At 44.3% G+C, this 18775-nt stretch overlaps 1 protein-coding gene across 3 annotated transcripts in view; it reads left to right on the top strand.

The window, feature by feature from the left end:
• Positions 1-18775, top strand: part of LOC141127055 (uncharacterized) — a 174829-nt gene that overhangs the window by 67883 nt on the left and 88171 nt on the right. For all 3 annotated transcript variants that reach the window (XM_073613198.1, XM_073613197.1, XM_073613196.1), the window contains exons 9-13: positions 5364-5401; positions 7821-7897; positions 10821-10900; positions 12963-13006; positions 16764-16828. In XM_073613198.1, coding sequence (XP_073469299.1) covers positions 5364-5401; positions 7821-7897; positions 10821-10900; positions 12963-13006; positions 16764-16828 — 304 coding nt within the window. The remainder of the gene's footprint in view (positions 1-5363; positions 5402-7820; positions 7898-10820; positions 10901-12962; positions 13007-16763; positions 16829-18775) is intronic.

Genomic DNA, 18775 nt, shown 5'->3' with positions numbered 1-18775 from the left:
GATCTGGCCAACAGTTTCCCGCATTTATCTCCCGATTCGTAGGACAGTTTGCGGCAAAATTGGAGGGCCGCTTTTGCCTTGTAGCGCAATAGGTCTGTTATTTGTGTACGTAGCGTCATCAACTGTGTCTCGAGGTCTCTAGTGGGAGTTTGTTTGTGTTGCATTTCTACTGAGGCTAAAGCTGCAAGTAATTTATTGATTTGTGCATTTCTTTTTCTCTTTATGGACGCCCCGTGTTTAATTAGAACCCCTCGCAGGACACACTTGTGAGCCTCCCACAACATTCCGGGGTCGCATCCCTGAGTATCATTCTCCCGGAAGTAGAGATCAAGTTCTTTAGTTACATCCTCCAGAACCTCGGGAATTTGTAGGAGACTCTCGTTCAGACGCCAAAACAGGGATCTGGGTGAGGGTCGGTCCGTGAGGATGTATGTGAGGGAAATGGGAGCATGGTCGGACCATGTGATCTGACCTATTGATGAGGAGCTCACAAGGTGCAACTGATCATGGGGCATTAGGAAGAGATCGATTCTGGAATACACCTTGTGTGGGGGAGAGAAGAAGGAATAGTCTCTCTCTCCTGAATGCTGAAGGCGCCACACATCGGTCAGCTGAGCACTAAGTAAAGTCTGCATTATCCGTTTTCTGGCGGTAGGGGAGAAGGAGGAATTACCAGATGACGTGTCTGTTGAAGGGATCAGAGGGACATTTAGGTCTCCTCCGAAGAGTAGTTGGCCTTGTTTATATTTTGTCAGTTTTTCTATTGTGCGTTTAAGGAATCTGTCCTGATGTTCATTTGGGGCGTACAGTGTGGCCAATGTGAACTGATTCCCCGCAATCAGGCCCCTTACAAACAGAAAGCGCCCCTCGGAGTCTGCTAGCATTTCTTGGAATTCCCATGGTAGTTTGCTGGATATCACTATGGAAACCCCCCTAGATTTGGATTGGGAGTTAGTTGAATGGTAAACACGGGAGAAAAATCTATTTTGCAGTATGGGGGATTTATCCGTTTTAAAGTGGGTCTCCTGGATGAAGGCGATGTCAGTCCGTGATTTTTTAAGGTCACAGAGTAACATACGTCTCTTCTCCGGGGTGTTCAAGCCCCTGGCATTAAGAGAGGTCACTGTAAGAGAATCTACCGCCATGTCTCGGGGTAGAAGAAAAAAAAAAAAAAAAGGGGGGGGGGAAGGGAAGGAAGAGGGGAAGAGAGGGTAGGGGTGAGTGGGACAGAGACAGAGCAGAACAGAACAGAAAGAAGAAGAAGGTAGGGGAAATAGATATATGAGGGTTTAAGTCAAATAAAACCCCCCGTAAAACCAACTAAGTAGGTGAGTCTTAATAACTTTCTTATGTATACGGAGCCGGAGCCCCGGCTGTACACAATGGCCTATGTGGGGAGTGGGTGGGCAATAACCTGCGGGCAAGAGCCTAGAACTCCCACCCACCCCGACATCCCAATGATAGTAACTACAGTAAAGAAAAATAAAAAACAGAATGCTAAGATCAACACAAAAAACTAACACTGGACATCTAAAAACCCGTGTTCTCAACATCAATCCAGGGGATCACCCACCTCCGCGTCCCCCGCCCACCAAGAATTGTGTGCAGGGGTATGAACGAAAGCGGGCGCCCCCATGGCCTCCCCAGCTTACATTAATAGACCGGGTTCTGTGTTTATCCCGGGTGTAGAGAAGGAACCATCAGCTCACGATGCAGTAAAATACAGTTCTCCAAGCAGGTAGATCATCTAAGCTAGGATAGCTGCGGGTTCATCTGACGTTGGAGTAGGTAACAGCATACTCCACCAGCTGGGAAGACGTCCAGATAAACTCTGTGGCTGAGAGCATAGGGGACGTCCATGAAGGAGGCGAAATAGGTATTAGGACATGTCAGTTCTCCTGGTCCCCTGCGCCCTACACGGGGGGGTCTGGAGTAGAGAGTTGAACACACTATACTGCACATCGTGGCCTCAGTGCAGTATGAGATTCGCCAAGGGGCCAATTAGGCAAACAGGGGGGGGGGGGGGGGCATGTCTGCTGCGGAGCAGCAAAGTCAAGGGCAACAGAGAATGAGCAGGAGGGATCCTCAGCTATGGCCCGTGGCGTAGAAGCTGCACTTATAGGGCGCACCGGATCAGTCACATCGTTAGTGTGAGGGTATGTAGGGGAGGAAAATAGTAGTATGAGGTCTTGGTGTCTTAACAGCGGGAGACAGAGAACAGATACAGGTACTCACGTTTCCCGTATCTCATCTTGAGACAAAGAGCGGGGTCGACGTCCGTATCTTTGCTGCCTCTGTGGTTGAGGGGCTTGTCCCCGTGAGGTGGTAGTTCGTCCTGGCGCTCGAGGGAGGTAATCCAGCCAATTAGGGATGTCGATCGGGTCTGTTCCCAGGAAGGTGAAGAGCGCAGGTAGAGACTCCGGGGATCTCAGGAGGAACGATCTCTGGTCCTTGATGAAGGTGACCGACAGCGGAAATCCCCAGCGATAGGTGGCATTGCTGCGTCTGGCCAGGTCCAGTAAGGGTTTCAAAAGGGCTCGTCGTTGGAGAGTTGGTCTGGAAATATCAGGTAGGATCTTCACTGATGCGCCGTCAAATTCTATGTCTCTCGCTTCCCAGGCACCACGAGAGATGGCCTCCTTGTGAGTGTAGTGGTGCAGTCGGCAGATCACATCGCGCGGTCTGGTAGGGTCTGACGGGCGCGGACCCAGGGCTCTATGGACCCGGTCGATCTCCACGGTCTCAGGTAGATGGTCCCCCGCCACTCTTCTGAAAATATCAGTGACTGTGGCCAGTAAGTCAGATGGGCCCGTTGCCTCCGGGAGGCCTCGGAGCCGCAGATTGTTCCTGCGGCTCCGGTCCTCCATTTCCTCCATGCGTAGCTGGAGATCCACCGCTGCGCCAGCCTGGTCTTTGTGTGTAGATTCCAATGAGGCCACTCTCTGCTCGAGGGTCGCCAGAGAAGACTCGCCTGTTGTGAGACGGGAGGATAGGGAATGAACTTCTTGTTTAATTTCCTTCATCTCACGTTTGTGTGCGGCCTCTACCTTTCCCACTAAGGCCTCGATATCCGCTCTTGTCGGGAGGGCCTGTAGTATGGCTTTCAACTCTGCGTCTGCCCTGAAGGTAACAGGCAGGGGGGTCGTGCTCCCCCGGATCTCAGTAGACACTCCCGGGGAGTTTGGATACACCACAGGGCTCCTGGATCCCTCTGAAGACTCTGGATCCATCAAAAGGGCTGGTGTCTGTGAAAAAGTGTCACGAGGTCCCGCCATCTTGGGGTCCGGAGAGCTGGGCCGCGATCTCCCAAAGAGTCTCTGGAAATCACCTAATACAGGTGTGTTTGTAGCTGGGCTGGTTCTTTGTTTGTTCCTTCGGTTTGTTCTTCTTCTGGAAGAGAGCATTCTGCTTTGAAAGAGCCGGAAATGCCGGAATGGGTGAGAGGTGGCCGGGAGCTCTTAGTGAACACAACCGCTCTCGGCCATGTCCAGACCACGCCCCCTCAATAATCAGTATTTTTGTTCAGAGTGCGTGTACCTGTTCAGACAAGTGGTCCTGTAAACCATACCTCCCAACTTTTTGAGATGGGAATAAGGGACACCTATCAGCAAAAGTATGCAGGCATAGGACACACCACTTGCCACACCCCCTTAAAGGAGAATTGTACAGAAAAACAAGATTGGTTAAACACACAAGTGCTTTTTTACCACTACGATTCCTTTATATTGGATTTTGGAATTTACAAATGCAGCAATTTAGAAATCAGATGAAAGGTTTAGCACTGGGAAAGACTTTTTGATAGATAAAAAGTACATTTTATATACATCCATATGGATCAGACCAAAATGAGGGACAAATGAGGAGGAATGAGGGACAGAGGGACATTGCTTCAAATCAGGGACAGTCCCTCGAAATCAGGGACAGTTGGGAGCTATGTGTAAACGAACTCTTCAGATCTACTTACTGTACCTGAATCTGTATCTGTATCTGAATGTAGCCTTGCAGTAGAGAAGTATCAGTAGTAAATCGGTAATTTAGGCACTTCTCTCTGGGCTGTACTCTGTATCTCCCACTGTAATTGCAGCAATTAAGGCCCCTTTCACATGGCTGCTGTCCAGTCCGATTAATAGAGAATGCGTGAGCAGATACCCTACTGAAATCAGAGCAGAACGGAATGGATGTAATTTTTGCGGCATCCACGCCCTTTGAGTTTTCTGCTTAATATAAAAGCCAAAGCTTTCCTGACCCATGGTAGACTGGACATGACACTACATCAGATTGGTTCAAAAATACGGAAAAGGGTGCAGATCTTTTCCATTCTTTTTAGATTTGATAGGACTTGAGAGGTCATCGGACATAAATGGACACACGTCCGTTTATATCCAGCCACCCAAAGAAGGCCACGTAGCTTCTGATCAGGTCTGCCTGAAAAAACTGACAGGCAGTCCTGATTAGACCATCTGTGTGAAAAGGGCCTAATTCTTAGTGATCAGTTGAGTATATACAAAATTATTACTAGTGAGAAGCATTTTTAGTGGCATATTCTCAAACTCTCTAGATAAAGATTTCTAATTATTTAATTCCATAACTACTCTGTAACAGCCCACAATGAGCAACATTTTTGCATACTATAGCCCAGGGGTAGGCAACCTTTTGAGCACAGTGTGCCGAAAAATGTTTTCAAAGAAATTGAGCATGCCGATTTTATAACAAAAAAATGACACTTCACACTCTAAATCACGAAAAGGATTTTTTATAAAGTAAATGCTGTAAACTACTTTAGTAGTCAGAAATTAACATTCTGCACTCTCACTCCTTAGATCAGCCCAAATTCCTGCACCTTCACACCTCAGATCACTGTCCCCCCTGCACATCTGCCCCACCACTGTAACCCCCTGCACATCTGCCCCACCAGCGTAACCCCCTGCACATCTGCCCCACCAGCGTAACCCCCTGCACATCTGCCCCACCAGCGTAACCCCCCTGCACATCTGCCCCACCACTGTACCACCCTGCTCATCTGCCCCACCACTGTAACACCCTGTACATCTGCCAGACCACTGTACCACCCTACTCATCTGCCCCACCACTGTAACACCCTGTACATCTGCCAGACCACTGTACCACCCTACACATCTGCCCCACCAATGTACCCCCTTTCTCATCTGCCCCACCAATGTACCCCCTTTCTCATCTGCCCCAAGAGGCTTTGCGTGCCACTTGCGGCACCAGTGCCGGGGATTGCCTACCCCTGCTTTAGCCTGTAGTATACGTTTATTGCAGTTATAAAATGCTCCTGTTTATGTGAATGTTGACAGTGCACAGTATTTAAATATAATTTGTTGATGTCATTGATGCCATAGGAAGTTCCAGGACCATCTAGGACATGCCTTTTGCATATGTAAGTTATATTGTTTTATTCAACTAGAAGTAATACATCATGATTGAATGTGTGTTGTTTTTTGTTTTTTTTCTACCATGAATAATGTAAATCTCATCTTAGGGGACACCTTTCAAGGGGTAAAAAGGAACATGGTTCATAGGAATTCATGGTTCATACGCATTAACCCCTCTGCTCGCTGTTTGCCGGTCGGTCTGGCACTTACCCCATCTGGGTAGAGGGCTGCGGGCAGCTGCTCCAGGTTTCCTCCAGCACGGCGGACCCCATCTAGGTGGCAGGCGACAGGCTGCGGGCAGCGGCACTGGTGTCCTCTCCTCCAGCATTGTGGTTTCTGCCGTGCGTCCCCTCTTCTCCTCCTAGGCATCCAATAGGATCGCGTGACATTTTGACCAATCGGGAAACGTGTCATTCATTCGCTATCGTCACACAACTATTTTGAAGCCTATTAGAGCCTCTGGCTCTAATCACGTGCAAACCCCCCCCCATTGGAAGCCATAGTCCGGCACCCTGTATATAGATCCGGGGGCAGAACGCATGGATGGGGCGCCCGTGCGCCCCTAATGGACGGGCCACCACTGCTTCTTACCTTTTCTCTTACCTTTTCTACAAACAGCTCAAGGAGTAGACCTGGCCGTATTCACTATAGGGGGTGTACAGGACGCCAAGAATGTGTCCTGGATGGCAGGTGCATTTCCCCGATATTTGAGTTCTGGTCACTTTTAAGGGGTTCAGTTGCAGAGACATTGCTGTACTGTGGTTCTCACCCATGCAGGGTGAGGTGCTCCGGGTTAAGTTTGGTTGGAGAGGACTGACTTCCTGTACTCTTTGGATTGCTAAATTTTTATTAGGGACCCTAGATTCTGAAGGTTCAAAGAGACTTGGGCGAGAAGAGCCTCCAAACCCTGATTACCAGGACTTTGATCCTGAAGGGGTTAAGCCCCAGTTGAGGGGTTTTGAAAGGCAGCAGAGGGAAATCGGCACCTATGTCAGGGAAGTGAGTGGAAGAGACACTCACAAGCTGTTTGGCAACTGTGAGCTCCCAGACAAGTTGAAACATGGGTTGCTACCTCCCCTTTGTTGCCCCCCTGACACCATTACTATGGGGAAGCCTAACCCCTGTATAGTACCAAAGATTAGCGGTGAGCCTGCTGTTTAGTTTGTGATACCAGGATTTGGACTGTTTATTGACTTTGGCTGAAGTAAGATATCTTTTTGTTTAATCGTGATTCAGATAAAACAACTGTTTAGCTTTCACCAAACTGGCTGGCAGTCATTCCAGAGCTACCCCAGATAACATGGGGTTTAGAAGATTGCTTGTAAAGTGCAGATTTGTGGAGACCACCCTCTAAATGTTTAAGGCTGGGTTCACACTAATGCAAATTGGAATCAGTTTGTCCGCATCCAATTCGCATGACAGGAGCCTGTGACTGCCTCTCAGTGGAGCCAGTTCACACATCTCCGGGGCGGCCGTGGATCGGATTGCACAAGGGTCATGTGTGTCTTCTGGTCCATTGCAGATCCGAATTCAGGCAAAAATTGGAGCCAGATTCGTCCCTAAAACGGAGAACAGGGACGCACCAGACCCCTGCTTTGAGCCGATCCTCACAACAGTGTGACCCCAGACTAAAACCTGACTTGGGGGCTGCAGTCACTGTTTGGGTATTCTGACAGCTGCAGTTGTGGCTGTCTGAATACAGTAGCCATCAAGGAAGTTTATCCATCCACTCTGTTTAGCACTGATGGAAAAAGCTGTTAGATTTCATACGTTCAGTCTGCAGGGTGAACAAAAGAAATCCGTGCATACATGGTCAGTTTGAAGGTTAAGTTCATCTTTAGGAACATGTTACACCTGTATTATGTTCTTAAACACTCTCCTCCCACCACCAGAGCCCCCCTCTTTTTACAGCATGTTGGGGTTCCGCATATTTAAAGTTGTCATGGCTGCGCATGGCTCTGCCCACACAGCTGCATCATTCACTAACAGGTATCTGTGAATGAATAAACTAAGTGCCATCTGCCACAGTGGAAGATGAACTTGTAGTTCGCAATGGACTATGAGTGCGGTGATCAGTACGCTTGTAGTACCTTGACACTTCTGGAAAAGGCCATACAAAGGTTACAAGATTGCTGGAGGGAGAGTCTACAGCCTGGCATTGCATCTGTAATCCAATGATTGCAGGTGAATTGTTTTCAGGCTTATGTGGGGAAAAAAATAATATATGCACATTTATATCCTGCAAAAATATATATAATAATTGAACTTAGCCTTTAAGAAATGGTCGTACTGGGCCACAATTTGTAACATTCTCCTCTTGTGTGGCAAACCTTAATGTAAATGAGGCATGAAGAGGTTGATAACATGTATTTCATTGTAGATTGGACCTGTACTGATACAAAATTATGGATTTTTTTTTTGCAGAGATTTTTATATTAGAAGTGATTCTGGATCTGATGTGGAAGCATCAGACTCAAATGGTTCCAACTCTGCTCAGATAGGTACGTCTGCACTGTATTATCATTGAGGATTGGTAGTGCAACCATAACATTTGTTTTATTGTATTTATACTGTTTATTTCTGACTATGTGGCATTATCTAGATCAGAGGTTCTCAACCTTTGTAGTGCCGTGACCCCTTGATAAAATTTGCCAAGTTGTGGGGACCCCTAACAGTAAAATGATTTTCGTAGCGTGGGTTGTCGGCACCCAAGGCAAGACAAGTAATTTGAGCCCCTAACCCGCGGACATTTAGCGCTCCCTGAGTCCCTTCTACTCATACAGTATTAAAACCCCTTATGGTACATTTTAGGATGTACCACTTTGTCTTTGTTCTCCTTTCTTTACCTTTTATCTCTCTCTATCCTAATTTCTTGTTTTTTTTCCCATCTCTCTCTCTAGCCATCTTTCTTGTTCTTTCTCTTATTCTTTCTCTCCCTTTTTCTTTGTTCCTTCCCCTCTTTCCTCTCCCTTCTATGTATTCTCTATTTTTATTCCTTCTCTTACTCCTTGATTGGGGGGTGGGGAATGGGGAGAATGGGATGAATGGCAGTGCTGGCGGAGAGTTGAGATGAGTGGCAGTGCTGGTGGGGGGATCAGTAATAGTGCTGAGGGGAGTTATGATCAGCCAACTTGGGTGCTCTTGATCAAGGTCATCTGCTGATCTGAGAACTGTAGTGGGAACTTGTAATGGCAACTATAATCATAGGTATTGTTACTCACTGTGTCTCCGGCTTTACTGTGTCTCCGAGTTTGTGGTGTCTCGTAGCAGTGACTCCTATGCCGAAATCAGAAGATAGGGTCTCCTCCAGCCCCTCCCACTTTACATTCCTCACCAGTCAGCTGACCTCTAGTTTCTGCCCCCCACCCATGCTGTGAACTGAATGGGTGGCAACACAGAGGCTCCAGGAACAGCCCAGCTGGGTGGCCACAGACTCCAGGGACAGCCCTACTGGGCTGCCGCGAAAAGGCTGAGAGAGTGGTGCGGGCTTCAGGAACAGCCCGGAATTCGGTGACCCCTGGCAAATCATCCATCTGGACAAATCTGGAAGGTATATAATCCTTGTTTGTGAACTTAACAATACCAAATACACATTGATTAATGTGTACCTTCCTAACACTAAACAACTCTCTTTCGTGAACAAGATTTGGAGAAAAGTCTCAGCAATGAGACAGGGACATGTTATCATGTGTGAAGACTTTAATACAATCCCTGACAAAGATATGGACTTATCCAGCCATACAAGAAACCAACAGTGCAGAGCAACTCTAGATCGCTTTATCTCCTCGTCAGGTCTTTATGATGTGTGGAGATGCCAACACTCCTCAGAGAAGGACTTTACATTCTACTCCAGTGTACATCACACATACTCTCGCATAGACCTGTTTTTGGTAGACAAATTTATTTTACAACAAGTTGTAAAGTCAGAATTACATTGTATTACATGGTTGGACCATGCTCCGATATCCATTGGTGTTGGGGGATCATCGTACCGAGCCCAGGGCCAACAGGTGGCGTAATGACATCTACACATGATCTCAACCTCATAATTCAGAACAAATTGAGAAAGCACTCAAAGAATTCTTTGCCATTAACTCCCCCTCGGTCGATGATCCCTTCCCATTGTGGAACACACACAAAGTCTATATTAGAGGCTTGCTCATACAGATGAGCGAAAAGGTAAAGAAACAAAGGTCAGAGCATCTAAATGAATTACTAACGAGAATCCATCACTTAGAAAATCTCAACAAGCCGCAATCCACACAAAAAAATCAGGGAATCATTGTTCAATATCAGGCAGGAATTACGACTACCAGTTGCGTTCATTAAAAGCCCAGTCATACAGATATGGGAATAAGGCAGGGAAACTACTAGTTACCCAAATCAAAGAAAAAACAATCAAACAAAAAATCCCCTACATCATAAACCCCAAATCCAAACTAAAAGTCACAAACCCCAAAGAAATCGCAGATGCCTTTAGCGATTACTACGAAATGCTTTACAATCTTAAAAATGACCCGGAAACCTTCCAACCCAATGAAACCATAATATCTGACTTCTTAGCATCAGTAAACCTGTCCAAAATATCTCAAAATGACTTATCCCACCTGAACCAACCCTTTACAACACAAGACATAGAAACTTCTATTAAAAACCTCCCCCACAACAAAGCCCCAGGACCTGATGGATATTCCTCTGAATATTACCAATTATTTAGCTCCATCCTATAACCGCACTTATACTGAGTTTTTGAAGCAGCTACGACCACAGCAAAATAATTACCCTTCCCAAACCAGGCAAAGAACCTAACTTACCGCAAAATTTTAGACCAATATCTTTATTAAACGTAGATGTTAAACTACATGCCAAATTAATAGCAAATAGACTAGCAACCCTGATACCTAAACTGATAAATTACGATCAACTAGGCTTTGTATTGGGCCGAGAGACCACGGACGCCACCAGGAGTATGTTAAATCTCCTGCACTTAGTTGGAAAAAAAAGAGCCTTCTCTGCTTCTCACATTAGACGCATAGAAGGCTTTTGATAGAGTGCACTGGGGGTACCTAAGAAAAGTATTGGAGAAATTTGGAATGACCAGCCCAATACAGAGAGCAATACTAGCATTGTATTCCTCACCATCAGCATTTGTTTATACCGAAGGAATGTTTTCCATGCAAAGAAGTTGTACTAATATGAATGGTTGTCATTGGAAATCATGGGGAACGACTTGTCATGCTACTTTGCAGGCCCAAATCGTGGGACAAGTCGTACAAGTGTGAAAGGGGACTTGGTTATTACACACAGCTGCACAAAATTCTGTGTGCTCCAGTCTTAGTAAATCTCCACTTATGTGTTTGTGTTGTAGACATAAATTATTCAAGGCACACAATTCAGTTTACTTACAATTTATCCTGTTTTCAGGAGCTGAGCAGAATCCAGGAATGAGAACGGAGCCAGAAAGGATGCACACGCTGTCAGATCACACATATCATGAACAAATGGTCAGTATTGTAATTATTTGTAATGAACATCCACTCTCTGTTTTAGGCTCGATTCACACTAATGCGTTTTGTGATGCATTTTGCATAAATGCGGGGTTTTTTTTAATGTGGGTTCCTATGGAACACGTTCACATCAATGCATTTTTGTGCCTCTGCGTTTTTGAAAAGGGTCGGGGACTTTTTTTCACGCAAAATGCAGCGTTTTGCATGTAATAGACTTCAATGGACCTACATCCAAAACGATTTTGCAGTGATTTGCGTTTTACTTTTTTTTTTCTATCCTGTATATAGTTGTTGACAGCTGAATGTTAAAAGAAAAAATTGCCAGCTAAAAAAAAATTGTGTAATAAAACAGAGGTCCCCCCCCGGTTCACCATACCAGGCCCTTGGGTCTAGGTCTAGTATAGATTCGAAGGGGACCCCCCCCCCCCCCCCCCACGTCAAAATGGAAAAAAAATGGCGTGGTCAGATGACATCATCCCCCCTGTGTGACTTCACCTCCCAGGCCATGATGGGTCCATGATGTCACAAGGGGACGGGGCCTCCGGATAATGTATTCCAATGCCCACACCCCATAGTTTTCTAAGAAATGCTTGACATCAGCGCGGACAGATCAGCGGGATGCAGCATCGGAGGAGGGTTGTCAGCGGGAGTCGCGGCAGAGGAAGAAGGACACCTGACAAAGAAGACAGGAGAAAGAAGACCCGAAGAAGAAGTGGCAGAAGACCTTTTTTTTCAATTTTGGCGTAGGGGGGGTCCCCTCCGTATCTATACTAGACCCAAGGGCCAGGTATGGACCTGGGTGGGGGGGGACCCCAGGCTGGGTTTTTTTTTTTTTTTTTTTTTTTCACAATTTTTTTTTTTTTTAGCCGGAATTTTTTTTTAACATTTAGCGGGGAAGCCCGCTGACAGCTGATGACTCATCGGTTGTTAAGGACATGGCGGTCGGCTCCCTGGCCCCCTCCTTAGCAACCACCTATATATACAGTGTAAAAAAAAAAAAAGGAAAAAGCAAATCGCTGCAAAATCACGGTAAAAATGCGGCAAGCACCGCAAAAAGCACTGCAGAAATGCTCAAAAGCAACATGCATATATGTGAATCGAGTCTTAGGCCTGATTCACACCTATGCATTTTTAGTGCTTTTTGCATTTTGCAGATTTGCACCACTGTCCATTTAACATGATTTCCTATGGACCACATTCTGTAGTGCAAATCTACAAAATGCAAAAGCACTAAAAATGCTTAGGTGTGAATCATTAACACTTCTGTGTCTCGACATTAAATGTTTTTTGCTAGAACCATCATTCTGAACGGCACCCCCACACATCTCAGCATGCTTTGCGGGTACGAGACCCACTGGGAAATCCCATGGCCAAAAAGACCATGGGATTATTCTGCAGCCGCGTTTTTTAAAAGGTGCCTGACCCTTTTTTTGGTGGAATCGCAGGCACAGCAGCCCATAAATTTAAATGCTCTGCCCGCGCAAATACGACCCACAGAAAATGCAGAAACTAGAGTAAAGCTGACTATACACTAGTAGAATTTTGTTTGAAAATGTTTGTTTTCAGAACATTTGTTTGATTTTCTAACCGTTAGTGAGGTCAAATTGACATTTGATTTTAACCGCAATGACAAGAAAATGTGAAGATAAAGGATGGAAAAACTTTTCTAACAGTTTATGTGGTTTTCTTTAGGAAAAATCCATTCATTCCAAAAACATGTTAAAAGCAAACAAAATTTTGAAGTACTTTTGAATGACATTTGTTAGGTCATTACATTTTCTAAGGCAAATTTTTTGCAGGAATGTTCGTACAAATGTTCTTCAGAAATCTACTAATGTATGGCTGGCTTTATTTAACCTCTTAATGGAAATCGCCTTATTAGCAGCTCATTGCTTTTAATTTGTTGAAAAGGAGATGCTTGGCAAAAGTAGTCTAGTCTTTCAGGTTATGAAAATCTGCAATGTAAATTTTGTCTTTACAGTTATGTCGTGTTTTGTGTATGTATGTGTATTTTCTCCCTGCTACTTCCTAATATTGGTATTGTGTTATTAATGTTTAGAAAGCACTAGAACCATCTACAACTTTGCAGAAGCAGGAGCATCCGTAAGTTTTATTATTTAAGTAACCAGAATTTATTAATACATGATGATCTTATTTGCTAGGGCTGTTCCATAAAGAGGGGCAAATGGCGTAAATCGGTATTAAACTCAAAACAAAAATGTAATATTTTGCGGCTTACCAATCATTAGATGTGGTGGCTGAATTTGTTTTCTTTTTTAGGCTTTTTTTTTCTGTTTTCTCCTGGTGGCCAGTTAGGACTCATGTACACTGCTGCTGGTAAACGGACGTTTAGGAGCAGTTGGGCGTTTTTTTCAACTGCTCCTGAACTCTCCTTTGTGTTATCTTATCAGTACATGTACACAGGGTTGTTTATAGTCGTTTCTAGGCAGATGAGTTTTGATTCTTTTTTTGGAACACCAAAAAATGAGTTCAGAAGCTGTGTTTAGAGGCATTTCAAGCGCCAAATGCTTCTAAACATGGTAACTCGCGTTTAGCCACGTTTCGTTTACAGGCGTTTTTCAGTTTTGGATATTTTGAAAAAAAAAGCAAAAAAAAAAAATTATAAACGCAAACACGGCAAAACGCCACTAAACGTGGCAAAACTGACTTTTTAAACGTGGGTTACTATCTGTCAAGTTAAATCGTTCAGGAGAGTTTGTAAAAACGTCCTGTCTACATGAAGCCTAACACACCACCTGCATTAGAGTGCCCCCAGTCTGGATGAAGGACACAGGGGCACCTTTGGACAGCAGCATTGTCAGTTTGGGGTGAGGGGAGTGTTAGATGTACTAGCAAATGTAGATACATTAACAAACTAAAGCCAAACTCCAGATCACACTGCAGATACACAAGTAGTTGCATCAACATTTTTTTTACCTTTTGGGATAAAGGTTTTATGTGAATAAATAAAAGCTGATCCTGGTAAGCACCCTTGTCAGTGGTAAATGGTCTGTCTCAACATTCTAACTTATACATTTTCTTTTGAAAAACTACAGACTTCTTGGCTGGATCACCAAATGAAAATAAAGGAAGAGCCTAAAAAAAGAAAGCTAATTCAGTCATCACATCTAAGATATTAGTAAGCTGCAATTTAATGTTTGCTTTTGGATTTAATACCCCTTTTAAATCGGTATTAACCACCAAAACAAAAATGTAACATATTGCAGCTTACAAACTATTAACCTCTTGTCTACCAAGGTATGTTTATAAACCTCCTGAAATACGAGGGGTTAAACCTACCTGGTATAAATTTTTATAGCTGGTGATCAGGTTTCAAGGAAAAGTGATCTGGGTGGCTCTAGAGCTTTTATGGTACCAGGAACACCGTCATAGCTTACGGAGGCTCCCTGGCTCTCCATGGAGCCTGGAACTGCTATGAAATGCTCACATGTTGAGAACAGGAGTAGATCAGGGATAATGCATTCCCCAGTCTTCCCCAATATGTGTCCAATAAACCAGGAAAGATGTGTATTGCGTCACTTCTTGATTCAGAGCTGTCATTCTCCGGCTACTGTACACAGGAAAGCAACTAATCAAGCAAGATCTCTGTGAATTAGCTGCAGTGGAGAGCAGAGGAGGCATTGAGGATCTATTAGACCCCTGATGTCTCCAAATAGAGGACCTGTCACCTGTCTTTGCTATTACATTTCTATTGTTTTGTCAACAATTTCTATTTTTTTTATGCATTTAAAAGAGAAGTATGGGATTTTTTTTTTATCCCATAATCCTATTTACCTAGGTGGATGCAGCATCGGTCCGATGCATCTGTCCCCCACCGCCTCTTCACTGAGAACAGAGCCAACGAACAGCATTGATGGTCGGTTCTCTCACCTCCCCGAGCGGAGAGCTGCTGGCTGTCAATCAGCAGCTCTCCTGCTCTGCTCCTCTACACTCATTGGAGTGCTGAGCTGTGGAGGGGTGGGTAGCGGCCGTCTCAGCAGCTCGCTGAGACGCCTATCAGTCCAGGCACCTGGTGGGTCCAGACTCCCAACGTTGGGATGACGCGGTGCCTGGACTGATCCTGGTGACGTCAGCAGAGAGCGGACTTCAGCCTGCTCTCTGCTTAAAAATGGGCACAACGGTGCAAAACAAATTGCACTCCTGTGACCCATAGAAGCCCAGTCGAATGAGCTCAGGCTGGACTTCTCCTTTAAATGTAACTCATGCTTACTTAGCACCTCTATATACAGTTCATATCAATGCCAGCCTGTACGATGCACCTGGGCTGATTGCGCAGAGGAAATATACCGGGAATTAGGCTGAATGGGCTCAGCCGGCCTGTGTGCAAGAGCTCTTAAACTGTTTGTCTCCGCTCTCTATCTACTACTTTTGCTGTACAGCTTAATCTGTTAAAGGAAGTTAAAAAATAACAGGCTTACTGGCAGCATCATCAGGTTAAGATGGGAAAAGCCTAAAAATAGAAAAAACAAATGCAGCCACCACATTTTGGGTTTAATAAGACTTTAAAGTCAGCTCTGCAGAACTTAAAGTTCGATTGCAACTGACCAATTATATGCTGCTCTGTTACTTCTAAATAGGGCATGCTATGCCTCAATGGTGCACCTTTCCTCTGATCTTAGATATTCTCCTACTTTAAAGGAGTATTCTACTCCTTTAAAGGAGTTCTATGGCCACAGTATTCAGTTTTCCTTTATAACATCTGCATTGTAATTGCAATACAAACACTCGTTTATTTTTTACAATCCAATATAAGATTACTTGAAAAAATCTCTTTTCACGTTGTGTGTGCTGGACATCTCTTTCCACAACTTCCTGGATTCCATGCATGCTTTGCAGCTTCTCCTACGCTTATTCCTTTGGTTAACTGTTGATTCCCAGGGACTACACATCCCATGGTACCTTGCTGCCTGTAAGCATTGATTTCTGTACTGACTCCACCTCCTGAAACTCCTCCCCCTAGCACTGCTGTAGCTTAGACGGAAGGCTCTGTGAAATGTGTGACACAAGGGTGAAGTGTATGTATAGAATTCGACTTCAAGATTGTTCAGGAAAAAAGGAGTAGGCTGGATATAATTGCAATACAATGTGCAAAAGAATATATGATTTTACTTTTTGACTATAGATACAATAACTAATTCTACATACATCAGATTGATTGCTGTACTGTATCAACAATTGTAAACCCCAACAGTTGTACTGCTGCTTTGGTCAAAAAGCTGGCATGTAAACACAATAATATTCTCTTGGATGAGGAGTGGAACAAGGCTTTAATGGCACTTAGTTTCCCCTAAAACTGTACTCTGCGCACAAAAACTTTCTTTTAAATATATATTCCTAAAGGGTATAAATATATTTTGTGTGGCTCAAATGTCTTTCATACCCAGTTATTACCTTGTAAAATGAGCAGTGACATCATAACTGATGTACAATGCCCACGTAGAGAGCAGAGCTGTGGGAGGGGCCCATCAGGCTCCACCACTACAGGGTGCCTGCAGAAATCTACAGGAGGGGCAGATATAAGGCCTGATTCACACCTATGCATTTTTAGTGCTTTTTGCATTTTGCAGATTTGCACTACAGAACGTGGTCCATAGGAAGCCATGTTAAATGGACTGTAGTGCAAATCTGTAAAAGCACTAAAAATGCGTAGGTGTGAATCAGGCCTAAGACCAAGTCACCCTGCACAAGAAGAGAGAGCAGGGAAGCGCTTTGCCTAAAATGTTTAAACAAATGTCCTTATTTGGTGTCAAATAATAGACATAGTTGGATATGTAGAATGTAGGCAGAATAATAATATGCAAGGTGGCAGATTACATGACCTTTCCCCTTTTTTTTGCAGTACAATTGTCATTGGAAGTGATACTGAAACTGAAGACGAATTACCAGTGTTTACAAACACAAAAGGTAAATCTTCTAATGGGGACACCTATTCCAGGGACCATTGTCACTTTGTAGTGATTTCCTATCACCTCTTTTTGTGTCTCTGTAAGGCTAGGTTCACACATGTCTGGTGCAAATTTTCCCTTCAGTTTTTACTGCGGGGCCCCCTTGTTAAATTTAGCCCTTTCCAACTCTACCCTAAAAAAAAATAAAAATTGGTCTATACATATGCTGTACTTTAACTATGTGTTATATGTTAAACAGGATATTCAGTTAAAAAAATGTAAATAGAATAAAAGTCTGGAGCTACAAATACTGTAGCTGCTGACTTTTAATAAACACACACTGACAAGTTCAGGAATCCTCACCTGCGCCGATTCTTCAGCAGCTTCATAGCTGGCTGCCCACTGCGTATGAATGAACCCTGACCCTTTGTGAATGGAACAGCAGTCTCCTGGGACCTGTGACATGTGCCAGGAGGTTGTGGGCGGGGTTGGGAATACTGAACTTCTGTCCAGATTGCTTAGGCGATCCCAGTGGAAATGGGCCTGGTACCTGCCAGAAATAGGTACCCGCTTCCCTTAAAAATAAATAAATAAATAAATAAATAAAATAAAAAGGGAGATAAGAAAAAGTGCAACTTCCCTTTTCAGGTACAGTTCCGCTTTAATAACCATATCACATGAGCAGTTGTTTTTCTGTTCATAGTGCCACTGGAAAGCTGCTTCCTAACATATACAGCGAGGGAAAAAAGTATTTGATCCCCTGATGATTTTGTATGTTTGCCCACTGACAAAAAAATGATCAGTCAATAATTTTAATGATAGGTTCATTTTATCTTTGAGAGACAGAATAACAACAAAAATATCCAGAAAAACGCATTTCAAAAAAAGTTATAAATTGATTTGCATTTTAATGAGTGAAATAAGTATTTGATCCTATATCAATCAGCAAGATTTCTGGCTCCCAGGTGTCTTCTATACAGGTAATGAGCTGAGATTAGGAGTAATCTCTTAAAGGGAGTGCTTACAATCTCAGTTTGTTACCTGTATAAAAGACACCTGTCCACAGAAGCAATCAATCAGTCAGATTCCAATCTCTCCACCATGGCCAAGACCAAAGAGCCGTCCAAGGATGTCAGGGACATGATTGTAGACCTACACAAGGCTGGAATGGGCTACAAGACCATCTCTAAGCAGATTGGTGAGAGGGTGACAACAATTGGTGCGATTATTAGCAAATGGAAGAAACACAAAATAACTGTCAATCTCCCTCGGTCTGGGGCTTCATGCAAGATCTCACCTCGTGGAGTTTCAATGATCATGAGAATGGTGAGGAATCAGCCCAGAACTACACGGGAGAATCTTGTCAATGATCTCAAGGCAGCTGGGACCATAATCACCAAGAAAACAATTGGTTAACACACTTCGCCGTGAAGGACTGAAATCCTGCAGCGCCCACAGGGTCCCCCTGCTCAAGAAAGCCCATGTACAGGCCCGTCTGAAGTTTGCTAATGAACATCTGAATGATTCAGAGGAGAACTGGGTGAACTTTTGTGGTCAGATGAGACCAAAATCGAGCTCTTTGGCATCAACTAAACTCGCCATGTTTGGAGGAGGAGAAATGCTACCTATGACCCCAAGAACACCCACCGTCAAACATGGAGGTGGAAACATTATGCTTTGGGGGTGTTTTTCTGCTTAGAGGACAGGACAACTTCACTGCATCAAAGAGACGATGGACAGGGCCATGTACCGTCAAATCTTGGGTGAGAACCTCCTTCCCTAGCCAGGGTATTGAAAATGGGTCGTGGATCGGTATTCCAGCATGACAATGACCCAAAACACACGGCCAAGGCAACAAAGGCGTGGCTCAAGAAGAAGCGCATTAAGGTCCTGGAGTGGCCTAGCCGGTCTTCAGACCCTAATCCCATAGAAAATATGTGGCGGGAGCTGAAGGTTCAAGTTATCA

Source organism: Aquarana catesbeiana, linkage group LG02 (genome assembly GCF_042186555.1).
Source record: "Aquarana catesbeiana isolate 2022-GZ linkage group LG02, ASM4218655v1, whole genome shotgun sequence".
Taxonomy (NCBI): domain Eukaryota; kingdom Metazoa; phylum Chordata; class Amphibia; order Anura; family Ranidae; genus Aquarana; species Aquarana catesbeiana.
The sequence above is the reverse complement of the archived record's forward strand: the minus strand, read 5'-3'. Positions and strand labels throughout refer to the sequence as shown.